General features: G+C 40.6%; 1 protein-coding gene across 1 annotated transcript; it reads left to right on the forward strand.

The window, feature by feature from the left end:
• Positions 1-1,663: 1,663 nt before the first annotated feature.
• tmem144b (transmembrane protein 144b) lies at positions 1,664-10,007 on the forward strand. The gene is made up of 11 exons (XM_058064855.2): positions 1,664-1,851; positions 3,720-3,842; positions 3,981-4,080; positions 4,192-4,272; positions 4,367-4,445; positions 4,528-4,607; positions 6,443-6,561; positions 6,639-6,758; positions 8,370-8,467; positions 9,288-9,341; positions 9,844-10,007. The coding sequence occupies exons 1-11, from the start codon at positions 1,740-1,742 to the stop codon at positions 9,925-9,927; spliced, it is 1,050 nt and encodes a 349-aa protein (XP_057920838.2). The 5' UTR covers positions 1,664-1,739; the 3' UTR covers positions 9,928-10,007.
• The last annotated feature ends 7,277 nt before the right edge of the window (positions 10,008-17,284 follow it).

The raw sequence follows: 17,284 nt of genomic DNA on the forward strand, positions 1-17,284 counted from the left end.
ATGTTGAAAAACAAATACTAGTCAAAGACACTCTGAAAAAAGCATCAAAGATCATCAATATGACAGGAGCGCTGGGGTGTTTTAAAGGACCTGCTGCTACTGCAAAAAAAAACAACAACAAACAAGTCAAAGAGCCCTTATGACAGAATTTCTCAAGTGTTTTTAAGGACATGCTGCAAAAAGAAAACACTAGTCAAAGATTTTCTCCATGACAGGAGCACTGTGCTGTTTTTAAAGGAAAACTGCACCATTTGGGGGAATTTTGGCCATCATCCACAATCCTTACTGGAGACATGAACAAAAAAAAAAAAATGTCTTTTTTCTATGTTCTAAAGATATAAAAACAGATAAAAATAGATTACTCATTAATGTATGAAATGGGATACGCTATTAAAACACCTCCAACAAGGTTGTTTATACTGTACAGGCTGTAACAGTCAGAATAGAACACCTACACTTAGCGTTAACCTTTCCAAACTCAGCATGTGGATGAAGCTAGCAGGTGTGGTGTGACAAGGTGTCACTACGCCAGGAAAGTAGTTCTTCGGCATAAGAATGTCAATAACAGTAAGAAGGCTTGATAGGAGAAATAGGCCAAACTTCTCCAAAGATCCTCTACAGCAGGGTTGGGCAAATATTTTGACTTGTGGGCCAGAACATATATTTAACACACACGCACACACACACTATTTTATGCTTATAATTTTCCTAAAAAACATGCTAGGTTAATTGGCGACTCCAAATTGTCCATAGGTATGAATGTGAGTGTGAATGGTTGTTTGTCTATATGTGCCCTGTGATTGGCTGGCCACCAGTCCAGGGTGTACCCCGCCTCTCGCCTGAAGACAGCTGGGATAGGCTCCAGCACCCCCTGCGACCCTTGTGAGGACAAGTGGTAGAAAATGACTGCATTTTCCTCGAATTATTTGTGGGATTTAATCTGTAAAAGTGTCCTTTTTTTCAGGAGCACTTTAAACATCAGACCACATAAAAAACGATATAGTTTAATTTTTTTATTTTTTGTGTTTTTTTTTTTTTACGAAATACATCCGACTTGCAAGTCATGTTGCCAGTTTATATGCTAAAAATTGAAATACTTAGAAAGCAACTGGCGGGCCGGATATAAACACTTTGTGGGCCGCATTTGGCCCCCGGGCTGGAGTTTGCCCACCCCTGCTCTACAGTATGTGACCCGAACGCCCAGCTTTTTTAACGACATGCTGTGCACAAAAACAAACAAACAAACAAAAAAAACAGACTAGTCAAAGATCCTCTATATGACAGGAGTGATTTGTGAGTGTTTTTAAGTATATTCTTGTCAAAGATCCTTTTCAATGACAGGAGTCCTCATGTGTTTTAAGGACCTGATGTAAAAAAAAAAAAACAGGCCCATCAATATGACAGAAATGTTCTGCTCATGCCATTGAAAGAGTAGAAAGAGTGGAGCCTCCTGGTGGTAGCATCTGCACAGCGATTGGCTGATTGACAGCACCTGTGGAGGACTGAAGCTCACCTCCATGTCGGCCTCCTGAGGATTTGTCAACCATATCGGATTTTAACATGCTCTCGGCCAGATGTCTTTTCCTCGCAATCACGCTGTTGCTTGCCAGCTGCCATGGCAACCAAATACAAGGTTTGTTAAAAGAGGGCGTTACAGTCATTGACATCAAATTGTGATTTGTGTGACTTTCCAACCCTCCAAAGGTGGGAATGAAGGGACTAAAGAAGAAACGTTCGGCATGAACTCCACCAATATGACACGTTTCACGTATGGGATCGCTGCCAATGTGGCTGCCGTGCTGCTGTATGGAAGCAACTTTGTTCCTGTGAAAAGAATCGAGACGGGAGATGGTGAGTGGCTTGTGCTTAATGACCTTCGACCTTTGTAATTAGTTGGCCATTGCTGATGCAGGTACTTGCATTGTAGGTTTAAATTGTCTATGGAAGCTACCTTACAGGCTTCGAGTCTGCTCGTTACTGCAAACGTCAGCGGGATTCAAATTATTTCCATCTAACGCAAGGGGACTATGTTTTATACATGAAATAACACCAATGTAGGTTAAGATATGTGGAAAAAATATCAACATCATCATAGTTGTGTGTTACCAGATCCAATTTTTAAAATGTTTATTTTTTTATTGTCGTTAGTTTTTTTTTTCAAAGGGTCAGTCAACATTTTTTAAGAGTCAGCCTTCAATGTTAGCATTAAAAAATAATAGAATATTAAAATAAACTAAAAATAAATAAATATTAATAATAAAATAATAATAAAAATAAACAATACTAATACATTTTCAGTTTAATATAGCATATTAAAAATACTTTTTTGTCATTCCAAGAGTCACCATATTTTTCAGGTTGCAGCACATCTTTAAAAAAAGCATATTTAAAAAAATCATCATATTAAAAAACATAATAATAATAATAATAATTAATAATAAAATAATAATAAAAATAAACAATAATGAATTTTTCAGTTTAATATAGCATATTAAAAATACTTTTTTGTCATTCTAAGAGTCACCATATTTTTCAGGGTGCAGCACATTTTTAAAAAAAGCATATTTTAAAAAATCATCATATTAAAAAAACAATAATAATAATTAATAATAAAATAATAATAAAAATAAACAATACTAATACATTTTCAGTTTAATATAGCATATTAAAAATACTTTTTTGTCATTCCAAGAGTCACCATATTTTTCAGGTTGCAGCACATCTTTAAAAAAAGCATATTTAAAAAAATCATCATATTAAAAAAACATAATAATAATAATAATAATAATAATAAATAATAAAATAATAATAAAAATAAACAATAATAAATTTTTCAGTTTAATATAGCATATTAAAAACTTTTTTGTCATTCTAAGAGTCACCATATTTTTCAGGGTGCAGCACATTTTTAAAAAAAAGCATATTTTAAAAAAATCATCATATTAAAAAAACAATAATAATAATTAATAATAAAATAATAATAAAAATAAACAATAATACATTTTTCAGTTTAATATAGCATATTAAAAATACTTTTTTGTCATTCTAAGAGTCACCATATTTTTCAGGTTGCAGCACATTTTTTAAAAAGCATATTAAAAAAAAATCATCATATAAAAAAATAATAATCAATAGTAATAATAATAATCAAAAATAAATATATTTTTTAAGAGTCTGAATTATATTTAACAAGTCTGAGCATATTTTGGTAAAGAGTCGCAACATATTTTTTAGTCACAGCATATTAAAAAAATATTTGAAGCATTTTTTCAAAATAATTACATCATATTTTTATTTTTAAGAGTCATAATTTTTCGAGTTAAACCATTTTTTAAAGTCATAGCATTTTTTTTAAAACGGGAACAAATTTTTTTTTAAAACAGAAGAGTCAAAAGAGTCATAGCAGGACTTCATAGTACGCATATTTGCACAGCTATTTCACACCAATGTATGGTTAAGAGACAAAAATGGGCCCCCAGGCCGCACATTGGACACACCTGGCATGTATTCTTTGCTAAAATGCTTCAATGCTGTGCTGCTTCAGTTCTACCTCTCATCACTGGGGCGTTACTGTACCTTCCATTTCCTGTGGACTTTAACACTGATGGTCCATTAAGGGACACTAATGTGTACCCTGCATCCAAAAGCCCTTTGTTTGATTGCTCACACTTTGGAGTAAACGTTGCTGCAGTATGTGATGTATAGTATTCTTTGGACAGGCATGTTTTTCCAGTGGGTGAACTGTGCAGCTATATGGCTGGCGTCCATGCTGGGAGATTTGATGCTGGAGTCTCCGAAGTTCCATCCATTTGCAATGCTTGGTGGTGTCATCTGGGCTACAGGTACCGTACCAACCCAGATGCTCCGTGTTCAAGAGAGGCTACAAGGATTGGACTCATTTGTGAAATCCAGTACCTCCCAGTCCATCTACGGGGCCAGCAGTATTATTGTATGTCTTTGTCCTTGTGTATAATTTGCAGGGAGCATAACGGTCGTTCCCATCGTTAAAGCCATCGGCCTCGGCCTCGGCATTTTAATTTGGGGGTCTTCCAGCTTGTTGATTGGCTGGGCCACTTCAAGGTGAGTTTTTTCATGTTTATAATCAGCCATGCCGTCGTCTGGAGTGGATAATGCACATCATGCGTCATGATTGGAGTGTCTGGCTTATTGAAGCTCCTCACGGTCTGTCAGGTTCGGCTGGTTTGGGATTGCTGCTGAGGATGTTTCCAGGCCCATATTGAATTATTGTGGAGCTGCCTTATGTCTGCTCAGGTAAAAAAATTCCAGCTTGACAGTGAAAAAGGTGTTTTGAAGAAGGAACTTTGAATGGATTTAAAACATGATATTTTTTTTTCCTTCGGTCTAGCGGCCTCATCTTTTTCTTTGTGAGAGCGGATGTGCAGCTGCATCCCAATCCTGAAACGGCTCCGTTACTCATCGACATGGTTGGTATACCTTCGTGCAACAGACTTGGAATTGTTAAAAGCTCATTCCGTCACTCCTTTTTTTTTTTTATTGTCGTTGTAGCGAACACGCTCGGACAGCTACGGGATGAGGTCCTCGGAGTTCTGGATCGACTTCATCGGACCCAAAAGCAGGCGCTTTGTGTAAGGCGCTTTCACACTTCAGCCTTACAAGGTTTTAGGTCAAGGGGGGGGTATCCATACTTTTTCCACCAAAGGGGTGCATACAATCTTTTCAGATGGCAGGGGCCGCATTGGGGGGCTCACATGACAAAAATGCTGTGTCTCATTTTGGTGTTATCGATGAACGAAATCGTCTTTAGTATTGGTATAATAATATTTAATATAATATATTTAATATTTCAACCTTTTCAGTCACTCTACATTTCTTGAAGTTGTCAGTGTGTGATCCTAATGCTCCTCGCATAATTTTGTGACGTATAGTAATGGGGAATTTTGGATATTATTTTGGATATTTTAAAGGAGCCGTTCTTTGGCTTGGCTAACTCAAAAGATCTGGCACTATTGGCTCCCTGAAGGTCGGGCCCGGATCTTTGGGATGCCCGGAAGGTCGGGCCCGGATCTTTGGGATGCCCGGCAGGTCGGGCCCGGATCTTTGGGATGCCCGGCAGGTCGGGCCCGGATCTTTGGGATGCCCGGCAGGTCGGGCCCGGATCTTTGGGATGCCCGGCAGGTCGGGCCCGGATCTTTGGGATGCCCGGCAGGTCGGGCCCGGATCTTTGGGATGCCCGGCAGGTCGGGCCCGGATCTTTGGGATGCCCGGCAGGTCGGGCCCGGATCTTTGGGATGCCCGGCAGGTCGGGCCCGGATCTTCGGGATACCCTGAAGGTCGGGCCCGGATCTTCGGGACACCCGGAAGGTCGGGCCCGGATCTTCGGGACACCCTGAAGGTCGGGCCCGGATCTTCGGGACACCCTGAAGGTCGGGCCCGGATCTTCGGGACACCCGGAAGGTCGGGCCCGGATCTTCGGGACACCCGGAAGGTCGGGCCCGGATCTTCGGGACACCCGGAAGGTCGGGCCCGGATCTTCGGGACACCCGGAAGGTCGGGCCCGGATCTTCGGGACACCCGGAAGGTCGGGCCCGGATCTTCGGGACACCCGGAAGGTCGGGCCCGGATCTTCGGGACACCCGGAAGGTCGGGCCCGGATCTTCGGGACACCCGGAAGGTCGGGCCCGGATCTTCGGGACACCCGGAAGGTCGGGCCCGGATCTTCGGGACACCCGGAAGGTCGGGCCCGGATCTTCGGGACACCCGGAAGGTCGGGCCCGGATCTTCGGGACACCCGGAAGGTCGGGCCCGGATCTTAGGGACACCCGGAAGGTCGGGCCCGGATCTTAGGGACACCCGGAAGGTCGGGCCCGGATCTTAGGGACACCCGGAAGGTCGGGCCCGGATCTTAGGGACACCCGGAAGGTCGGGCCCGGATCTTCGGGACACCCGGAAGGTCGGGCCACCCTGAAGAGCTCTTCTGTAGGTCTTATGGTTACCAAATGGCTGGACAAATAATTTTAGTTTGAATTGATTTTTCCCAAAATACATGTTTTTAAAAATCTGAAAAATATATGTAAATGTAAAAATATGCCAAAAGTTATATGTATATGCTCTATATAGGAAGACACAAATTATATCAAACAAGAAATAACATATCAGACAAAGCCATGTTTAGTTTTATGGTAAATATAATTGGCAAATAAAAAATGTCTCAGGCTGCTCTCGGATTTACAGGAATCTATTTGAACGGGATGATTGACAGTTATGAATATCTGATGAGCCAAGTCAAACGTGAAATAAGTGAAAGCTGAAGAGATGTGATGTATCCTCTCCATCAACACCCTTACAAGGCATCATACGTGTGCATTCACACCTGGAACAGAATCCCGGTAGTAGATAAACGCTCCCTTAGCGTGTTATTCTCATACGCTCCATCAATCATGCAGATTCTTTGTGTCCTCAGAGGCTGCCTGCTCGCCGTGGTGTCGGGCGTGTTGTACGGGTCCTGCTTCACGCCCATCCTCTACATCAAGAGCCATTCGTCGTGTCGTGACAGCGTGTTCCACGGCGCTAGTGTTTACGGTACCTTATGTTGCACCCGTGGGCAAAATTGTGGTGTCAATCGATGACTGCAGCACTCGTATGTTCTTTCCCCTCAGATCTGGACTACGTCTACGCGCATTGCTGCGGTATTTTTGCCACCAGCACGGTGTACTTTGCCATATATTGTGCCATCATGAAGAGCAGGCCAAGGGTCTACTCCAGGGCCATTCTACCAGGTGAGGCTTTAATAGGGGTGGGAGATACCATAAATTGTTGGCAGCTAATCCTTTTCTCCACTGATGGCATTGCAATTGCTCGAATCTACTCCTGTTTGAATGAAATTGGAACCCGTCCTTGACTCGTACATTCCACATTCCACAGCTGTTAGAATAAAAGAACTCCGGTGGACATACGCGGTCCGAACTGCAGGCAGAGCATTTCACGCTTCAGAAAGGCCTTGTCTCGTCTTAGGCACCCCAAGTCCGAGCCTTCCCTTGGTCCATCATTCATTATCGTTATGTGAAACATGAACAACTTTTCTGTGCAGAAAACAAGTTAATATGAGCTGGCTAACAATGCTCATCATGGGAAGGTACACAAACATTTACATAACTGACTTGTATATTAACCAAGCTAAAAACTATATCTGTCAGATATACTTGCCAATCATCTCGGTGTTATACATGCTATCATCAATGTGCTTGTTAATGCATGATCATAGCATGTATAGCAAATACGTTATTAGAGAGTTGTTTTTTTTTTAGAGGTCTTCGTAATCGAAATGGTTAGGCCCCAAGGACTTGCGGTATATTGTTAGCTAGCTTAATTTTTTTCTGTTAGAATGCACAGAAAAGGGAAATAAATGTGCTGGTTTCACATGATGATTGTGGATGATGGGCGATATTCACCAATAAGTGCAGTTTTCCGTTTTAAATAGCACACTGGGATGGGAATGTGGATGAGGTGCATTCAAGGCCTTAACCAATCACATTTAAAAAATATACTATATATATATATATAATATACTAAAGCAGGAACCAGTGCAGGGAGGTGAGAATTGGGTATCTGTGTTTTAAGCAAGTATAAACCGATATCGATTGGTGGCCGATCACCCTTCTACCGCTTATCCTCACGAGGTTCGCGTGGGTGCTGGAGCCTATCCCAGCTGTCTTCAGGCGAGAGGCGGGACACACCCCGGACTGGTGGCCAGCCAATCACAGGGCACATATAGACAAACAACCATTCACACTCACATTCATACCTATGGACAATTTGGAGTCGCTAATTAACCTAGCATGTTTTTGGAATGTGGGAGGAAACCGGAGTACCCGGAGAAAACCCACGCATGCACGGGGAGAACATGCAAACTCCACACAGAGATGGCCGAGGGTGGAATTGAAGTCAGGTCTCCTAGCTGTGAGGCCTGCGTACAAACCACTTGTCCACCATGCAGACGGTCACACCTCTACATAAAATATTTAGAATAAATTTTATTTTGCTGTAGTTTAATGATTAACATATTGTATATTTTAATTTCAATTTTAATTTCAATTTAATTTTCAATTTGTGACCCACCCACTCACCCACTGCTTGCCTTCAAAGCTCCCCTTAAAATATTTGGTCACTCTCTGCTCCGATGTTGTGCCTAAGTGTTGCTATCGCTATGTGAAGTGTCTTATTAGTGTCGAGGTTTTAACTCACAGGAGACTGAAGGTTGCACACTGCTAGGTGCATATTTACATAATTAGGTGCAAAATCATGTTTATTTACATACACTACAGGAAGAGCACCACACAAGTCATTTTGAATTTTTTTTGAAAGATCATGCTGGTGTTTTTTGCTTGCAGGTCTCCTGTCCGGGTCGATGTGGGCGTTGGCCACGTACTGCTGGTTCCTGGCTAACAACTACCTGACTGCGGTCGTTACATTTCCCATCGTCACAGCCGTGAGTTCGCATCACGGCATCGGTTTTACAATTCAAATATTTCATACAGTATTTTTTATAACATAATAATAATACATTTTATTTGTATAGCGCTTTTCAAAAGACTCAAAGACACTTTACAGAAGAATGAAGTTGAATAAAGCAAGTAAACAGAATAGAAGACACACCAAAATACAACATTCATTGGTTAATACACAGTAGAAACATGAGTAAAAGCGGGGCGGGGCACAGCAGTAACATTCCATTTCCTTCTTAATAAGCATGCAAATAATTCAACCTTTCTCCTACAGTCCGCCAATCAGGAAGTGCTATACAGTTGAATGGGATGCTGATAAAAAAAAAAAAAAAAACACAGCGAGTACAGAAATTTAAATAAATCACCTAATGAAGGTTCTGACACATCACAACTCCTACTGAGCTAATTTCCTTGTACTGATCATATCAACCTAGTATAATTGATGGGATTTTTTAACCATAATTCATTATCCATTTAAAGTGGAAGGACCTAAAATCATCATCATTAATCATCATTTGTACAAAGCACACAGTGCACTCAAACGCATCATTTGTGCAAGAAATTTTGTTAATTTGTCACCCTGCTAGATATTTGTATCGAAACCCTGCAGTGGCACTGATCCTATTTTGTAACGCATTCACCAGATGCACTCCACACATCACAGGTGTGACTTTGTTCAATACGCCATTTTCCATACAATATAAGCACCCACATGCGTCATATTTGCTAATCTTGACTTTAAAAAGGCAGCGCTCTGCTGTGCCGTGCTTTGCTGATAGCGTTTGGATGTGTTGTCCTCCGCAGGGATACGGCCTGGTTGCAGCACTTTGGGGAAGCCTGATGTTCCGAGAGATTAAGGTAAAAAAAAAAAAAAAAAGTATATTCATCCCGCAGCATATTTTCCCAGAGTATGAGTCTTATCAGTCTGAAATATTTTGTGCAGGAAAAACCAAAATAAGCTGCACTGGACTATAAGTTGCATTCACTAGTGTTTATGATTTAGCTATCAACAAGGAGACAAGATCAATAATAAGGTATCAAACGACAGTAATTGAATACCAAAACTTAATTTTGGTCATATGTGTGTATTTAGCTAGACGTAATGTCCTAATAAAAAAATATCCATCTAAAATGTCACACAGGTATCATATCATATATGGTAATTGCACATTACTTACAGGCAGGGACTTACCAAAAGTGTCTGGTATCATCCAGTTATCGCGACCACTAAAAATCAACCACTACTTTTAAATTATGCAGGACCAGCCAAAATATGAATACATATAAGTGTCTTATAGTCTGGAAAATATGATATTCAGCTTTTATTATTTTTTTTAATGTATGATCCTTACATCCTCAGGGGTTAGTGAATTGCTTAGTTTTCTTCCTGGCGTCCTGCGTGGTCCTGACCGGGTCCTTGTTGACGGCCATCTCTAATGTGTGACTCTTGTCAAGGTCATGCTGTCCAGTCCACATATTTTTTTCTGTAAGAACATGCTATTAAAAATGAATGCCTGTCAAGAATGTAGCAGCTCTAATGCTTACTTTTAAAGCCAACCGCTGCTTGCTTTTTTTCGCCCTCATGTTCCGTGGATGCAAGCATCCACAGAACATTTGCTCTTGGAAGACCTGTCAGATTGTTACTTTGTACAGTCATCTATATGGCTGCTGGCAAACATGTCAATCAGACGTGCTTTTTTTAAAAATCCCTCACATGCTTAATCCATGTTGAATGGGTCAATATTTCACTGGTCCATTAGTCTATGGAAGGTTTTTATGCTCATTGGAGACCCATTCTGTCAGTAAAAGTTGTCATTTATTTACCTTAGGAGTCGCAAAAGGCTTTGATTGCAGCTTTGAATGATCTCTTTACACGCACAATACTCCCTAACATTGACTATTATTGGTAAAACTCAACTCCGAACCCCCCTTGTCACATTTACAGCAACACACACTAGCACAAGTCATATTTATGCTATAGTTTCTCTTATGTCTACTACTGTATATTGGGGAGTAGAAGTATAGGGGTGTTATTTCATGTTGTGAGAGCTCTAATAATGTTAAACTGTTTTTAGAAGGCCATAAACGGGTTATACGGTAGAAGTGTAGGGATGCTATTTCATGTTGTGAGAGCTCTAATGTTAAACTGTTTTTAGAAGGCCATAAACGGGTTATACGGTAGAAGTGTAGGGATGCTATTTCATGTTGTGAGAGCTCTAATAATGTTTTTAGAAGGTCATAAACAGGTTTTACGGTAGAAGTGTAGGGATGTTATTTCATGTTGTGAGTGCTCTAATAATGTTAAAATGTTTTTTTGAAGGCCATAAACGGGTTTTACAGTAGAAGTGTAGGGATGTTATTTCCTGTTGTGAGAGCTCTAATGTTTTTAGAAGGTCATAAACAGGTTTTACGGTAGAAGTGTAGGGATGCTATTTCATGTTGTGAGAGCTCTAATAATGTTAAACTGTTTTTTTAGAAGGCCATAAACAGGTTTTACGGTAGAAGTGTAGGGATGTTATTTCCTGTTGTGAGAGCTCTAATGTTTTTAGAAGGTCATAAACAGGTTTTACGGTAGAAGTGTAGGGATGTTATTTCATGTTGTGAGAGCTCTAATAATGTTAAAATGTTTTTTGAAGGCCATAAACGGGTTTTACGGTACAAGTGTAGGGATGCTATTTCATGTTGTGAGAGCTCTAATAATGTTAAAATGTTTTTTGAAGGCCATAAACAGGTTTTACGGTACAAGTGTAGGGATGCTATTTCATGTTGTGAGAGCTCTAATAATGTTAAACTCTTTTTAGAAGGCCATAAACGAGTTTTACAGTAGAAGTGTAGGGATGTTATTTCATGTTGTGAGAGCTCTAATAATGTTAAACTGTTTTTTTTTTAGAAGGCCATAAACGGGTTTTACGGTACAAGTGTAGGGATGTTATTTCATGTTGTGAGAGCTCTAATAATGTTAAACTGGTTTTTAGAAGGCCATAAACGGGTTTTACGGTAGAAGTGTAGGGATGCTATTTCATGTTGTGAGAGCTCTAATTTTAAATTGTTTTTAGAAGGCCATGAACAGGTTTTAAGGTAGAAGTGTAGGGATGTTAATTCGTGTTGAGAGCTCTAATAATGTTTTTTAGAGGGCTATAAACGGGTTTTACGGTAGAAGTGTAGGGATGTTATTTCATGTTGTGAGAGCTCTAATAATGTTAAAATGTTTTTTAGAAGGCCATAAACAGGTTTTACAGTAAGTGTAGGGATGTTATTTCATGTTGTTGTGAGAGCTCTAATGTTTTTTAGAGGGCCATAAACAGGTTTTACAGTAGAAGTTATAGGGATACTATTTCATGTTGTGAGAGCTCTAATAATGTTACCGTTTTTGAGAAGGCCTTAAACGGGTTTTTTTACGGTAGAAGTGTAGGGATGCTATTTCATGTTGTAAGAGCTCTAATAATGTTAAACTGTTTTTAGAAGACCATAAACGGGTTTTACGGTTCCAATTATCAGAGATAAGGGATTACCGATGAGGAAGATGACTAAAATATTGCTTTTATTATAATATTATAATTTTTACTTCAAATTAAAAATACAAAAAGACATCAGTTGTAATGGGACATTCCATTGTTGTTGTTCTTATAAGAAATGGTCAACATTTGAACATGAGTTGAGTTGACTTGAACAACTACATAAGATTTCAGTCAGGCAGAAGAAAAGCGAGCCGAACGCAAAGCCCGCAGCATGTGCGTGGATAATTTTAGCCGCTCCGCTGTATTACTAAAGGTTGAAGACGCGGCGTGCTGTGAGTGTGAGTTCGCGGCATGAGGGTCAGGTGATTGCTTGAGTCATTGGTGATCCAGCTACGACCACGCATTTTTTTTTCTTACCCGGGGTAATCTCCCTGGTGCGTTGCATGAGGCTTGAACACAAGACGGAGCTTTCAGTGGGATTCTCCTGTCTTTATTGTGTTTGTGTTTACAAAATTGAATAGGAAGGCAGGTGGTGTGCTTTCAATGTTAAAGCCTTTTTGACATACAGCGATTACAGGTCCAGTCTGCTTCTGGCCTGCCTCCAAATACCTTTATTAAAAACACGTTTACTCAAAGTACAGTTGTACCTTGGTTAACATACGTCCTGGTAAGCGCTTTTTTTTATTAACATCCAAAACAACATGGTGCAGACAGACGTGCCTCCAAACCTGGCAAAAGATGATTAATGTTGATTTACCAGTTTTTCACAAAACTGCTGATCACTAAAGAACGGACATTTTACCTGATAGTGGCCATGTTTTTTGTTTTTTTTTTTACCCATAAGTTGTATCAAATTAATTTCTCATACGCCTTGCATAGTTGGGCTGTTTCAAGACATTTTTCCATTTTTGTTAAATCACATTCTTGCCTGAGGTTATGAAGCTACCACATAATTGTCTACACCTTAATACCATGCGTTCATTCATTCATTCATTTTCTACCGCTGGTGGCCAGCCAATCACAGGGCACATATAGACAAACAACCATTCACACTCACATTCATACCTATGGACAATTTCGAGTCGCTAATTAACCTTGCATGTTTTTGGAATGTGGGAGAAAACCCACGCATGCACGGGGAGAACATGCAAACTCCATACAGAGATGACCGATGGTGGAATTGAACTCGGGTCTCCTAGCTGCGAGGCCCAAGTGCTCATGTCATGAGATTGGGTAGAGGTGAGATGGCTTTATTCATTCATTTATTTTCTACTGCTTATCCTCACGAGGGTCGCGGCGGGTGCTGGAGCCTATCCCAGCTGTCTTCAAGCGAGAGGCGGGGTACACCCTGGACTAGTGGCCAGCCAATCACAGGGCACATATAGACAAACAACCATTCACACTCATTCATACCTATGGACAATTTGGAGTCGCTAATTAACCTAGCATGTTTTTGGAATGTGGGAGGAAACCGGAATACCCGGATAAAAACCCACACACACGATGCGTTCATGACAATCATAAACATGCACTCTTCTTTCAGCATGTTGCTTTCCAATCAGTAACTGTACGAAGCCCAGCACACGAGTGAAGCTGACCGGCTTGTCTTTGATCACCCGCTTGCTCACTGCCGCATGCAAGCCATCCCTTTTTATTAATTAATAAATGTATTTATTTATTTTTAACCTCATTCAACACCACTGCAACTGTTTTATCCGGTAATTGCTGAACACAGTCTAATTAGCACTGCGGTGTGTGCAACATCTAAATATATCCAACATGTGCATGTCTCACTTCCCAACGCATTTTTTCCCACAAACAACTGAAAGGATTTGCATCGTAAAGAAGCGATGTTAAAAATAAAAACGCAATCTCCTTTTGCCGAGATCACGGAAGAGATTTGGCGCAATTCGGCAGCGCTGCTATGACTTGATGAGAGAATGTCAGAAGCGATTGCAGCTTTGCCAACAGCCCCCCCCCCACAAACCCCCTCCCTCAGGGCGTATCAGCATCTGTCAAAACCCAAGCTTGTTTTTCTTTAAAGCCGCCATGTTTGAATAGCCCCGCTAAGTAGAACAATTCCTGTTCTGAGGCGAAATGGACGTATACACAAAAATGTATGGGTAAATTTGAACTGTGGACATTTTCCAGCCTATTTCCCTTTTTAATTCCTGTTGGCAATAAATGCTTATTAAAAATGTTTCTTGTCTCAAACCTGTTTGTTCTTTTCTCTAAGATTTACTTAGAGGTCTGCATGGCGGTCGAGTGGTTAATAGGCAGACCTCACAGCTAGGAAACCAGGGTTCAATTCCACCCTCGGCCATCTCTGTGTGGAGTTTGCATGTTCTCCCCGTGCATGCGTGGGTTTTCTCCGGGTATTCCGGTTTCCTCCCACATTCCAAAAACATGCAAGGTTGTAGAGTCATATCATCACCTAAAAAAAATTAATAAATACGTCTACGAGCAAGTAGTGGGGTTGAAAAAAAAGTATAACTATATACAGTATTTGGTAGCAAATGAGTTTATGTAACATACTGACACCTAGTGGCTAGTGTAGAATACTACATATGTTTAAGTGTGTCTTCTGAATGCCTTATATTTTGTATTTTAGTTAATTTAGCCAGACCAGGGTTCAATTCCACCCTCGGCCATCTCTGTGTGGAGTTTGCATGTTCTCCCCCGGGTACTCCGGTTTCCTCCCACATTCCAAAAACATGCTAGGTTAATTAGCGACTCCAAATTGTCCATCGGTATGAATGTGAGTGTGAATGGTTGTTTGTCTACATATATGTGCCCTGTGATTGGCTGGCCACCAGTCCAGGGTGTACGAAGACAGCTGGGATAGGCTCCAGCATCCCCTGCGACCCTCGTGAGGATAAGCGGTAGAAAATGAATAAATTAAGCTATATTTGGAATTGAGTGGTCTTGGACTTTTTGTCATTTACTTTAGTTGGAAGTGGATCCTGGTTGGAATATCAAGCACAAATCAGCTTTACATTAATTATGGAATCAATCGGAATCATTTGCATATTTCCACGCTCGAATGTAAAGATGGATCCCGAACAAAGATGCTATTTGAAGACGCTTCTTTAATTTACTTAACCAAGCAGCCTTCAGGCCTCTTGGGTCGCAGATCTCTATAGTTCATATGTTATATATCACATACATGAAAAGTGTATTTTTTTTCTTTGAAGTAGCACTTTGTGGGTAAATTTAGCTTTGAAATAATGATTCATCCATCATACTTTGATGCTTGTCTGGCGTGTATCCAGGGGTAACATATCTCAGACCCCGCATCGCCTGCTTTTGTGGCCTTTATGGCTTGGCTTCATTAGCGATGATGGTGGTTTGACATATATTGCTCATGGGTTCCCCTTCACGACGGCCGCACTTGGCTGTACATAACTTTGCTTTACAGTGCCTGTGCCGGGGCTCGAATACAGGACTTTCGGAATAGGACCTGAGAGCGCTGTCCACTCGGCCAAAAGCCCGGAATGTCGACCGAACGTTCACCACGGCCCTTAAGGTTGAAAGAGTGAGGTCATACCGACATGGTAGCGCTGCTGCAGTACTTATACTCCCCAACCTGCTAACCCCTCCATGGTGGCAGTAATGGACCCTCCCACAGGAGTCTGTGGGAAAACTGTTCCCTGAATACTTGAACTAAGGCAGACAGCGGGAGGGAAAAGGTGCAGAGAAACTGTAGAAGAATAACACTCACAGAGGCTCTTCCTCGAAGTGAAATAGGTAATGGTAATGGTTTTATTTCATTTGAACATGCATCAGATTACAATTGAATGCATCACATAATCAGTTCACAGTTCCACATGTCCAAAAGGAGTAGGAAGAAGCAAAGCTTATTAAATCCTACCCCTCCATCTGGTACTTTTACAATCAGTAACTGTTACATTTGTTCACTTCCTGCTTTCCTAATATAGTTAAATTTTTTTTTTATTTTATTTTTGTCCCGTACCGAAGTACGAGGCGATATGAGCATCCAATGACATAATGGGTACCATAGTAAGTGTCAATATAGTGATATGTATAGCACATCATGACTGGTTCAAGACTCTTCATCCTTGTATTTAGCAAACATCAACTGCTTGTATTGTTTCTTGAATTGGCTCATCATTGTGCATTGTTTGAGGGTCTTACTCAATCCATTCCATAGTTTGATTCCACATACTGAAATACTATGGCTTTTTAACGTAGTCCTAGTATAAGTGTTTCAAATGTACTTCTTCCCTGAGATCATAGTATTTCTTTATTGGATGACATTTTAGGTACTTGATTGTTTTTAGCCTTATGCATTATTTTAGCTGTTTGAAGTTGAACTATATCAGCAAGTTTAATTATTTGTGATTTTAGAAATAAGGAGTATGTTCTCTGTAGGCGGCATTATTAATTATGAGCATAAATAGCAGAAATGCATGTAAAACCTTGATATCCAAAAGTCATTTCTAAGGTGCACTCAAGCTTTTGTCTCATTACGATCCACTTGCCAAAAAGTCATGGACAAAAGAACAGGATGCTGTTTTTTTAAAGGCTTTGGTGTCTAAGGACTTTCACAAAAAGGAAGTTGGATAGCAAAGATGATCAAAAACGTGCTTCATGATAAAGAGACATTGACGACTGCAAAGGACAAGATTATGACAATGGGGCAAACACTCGCTAACGAAATCTCGTAGCCCTGAAGAGGTTATATTTTGGCCTGTACTCACTTTTTAGTGGCGGCCCAGAGCGCTAGGACATCTACAAAGAGAAAACAGGTTGTTCTTTGCCTCATCTCCCAGATACTCGCTGGAACTCGAGGATCATTGCTTTACTGCTATGGACAGCATCACAAGTGACCCAGCCATACGTTCCACACCACGGAAGAATAGTTGAAGAATTGATGCACTCAGACTTTACTGGCTTTACTGATCCAAAGTGAAAGTGAAATTATCTGCTTTTTTGAAGGTTGGGTAGGTTAGTGAGGATAAAGTCTCTTTTTACATGCCAACCGTGTATTAAGGAGTATTCCTGAGATCTAACTGCCGAGTTTGAAAATGAATGAAGACAGCTGAAAACGGTATTAAGCCGATGCGTTCCTTCCTTAACTGTCCCCGCTTTGTCTCCTGAATGCGGTAAACACGATGCAGCTGCAAAGTATTTTGCTGATTGTGGAGAAAGCTTTCAGTAAGCTAAAACTGATCAAAAACTATATGAGGTGCACCATGTTTCAGGGCAGGTTTTGAGTCTTGTTGTTGTCCATAGAAAGTCAATTTGCTAGAAAGCTGGACTTTACGTACTTGATCAATAGCCACGTATACATGGACCCAAATATTCCAATTGTATTCGGTT

The sequence above is a fragment of the Doryrhamphus excisus genome, linkage group LG23 (genome assembly GCF_037039965.1).
Source record: "Doryrhamphus excisus strain RoL-2023G ecotype Guam linkage group LG23, RoL_Dexc_Guam_v1.1, whole genome shotgun sequence".
Taxonomy (NCBI): Eukaryota; Metazoa; Chordata; class Actinopteri; order Syngnathiformes; family Syngnathidae; genus Doryrhamphus; species Doryrhamphus excisus.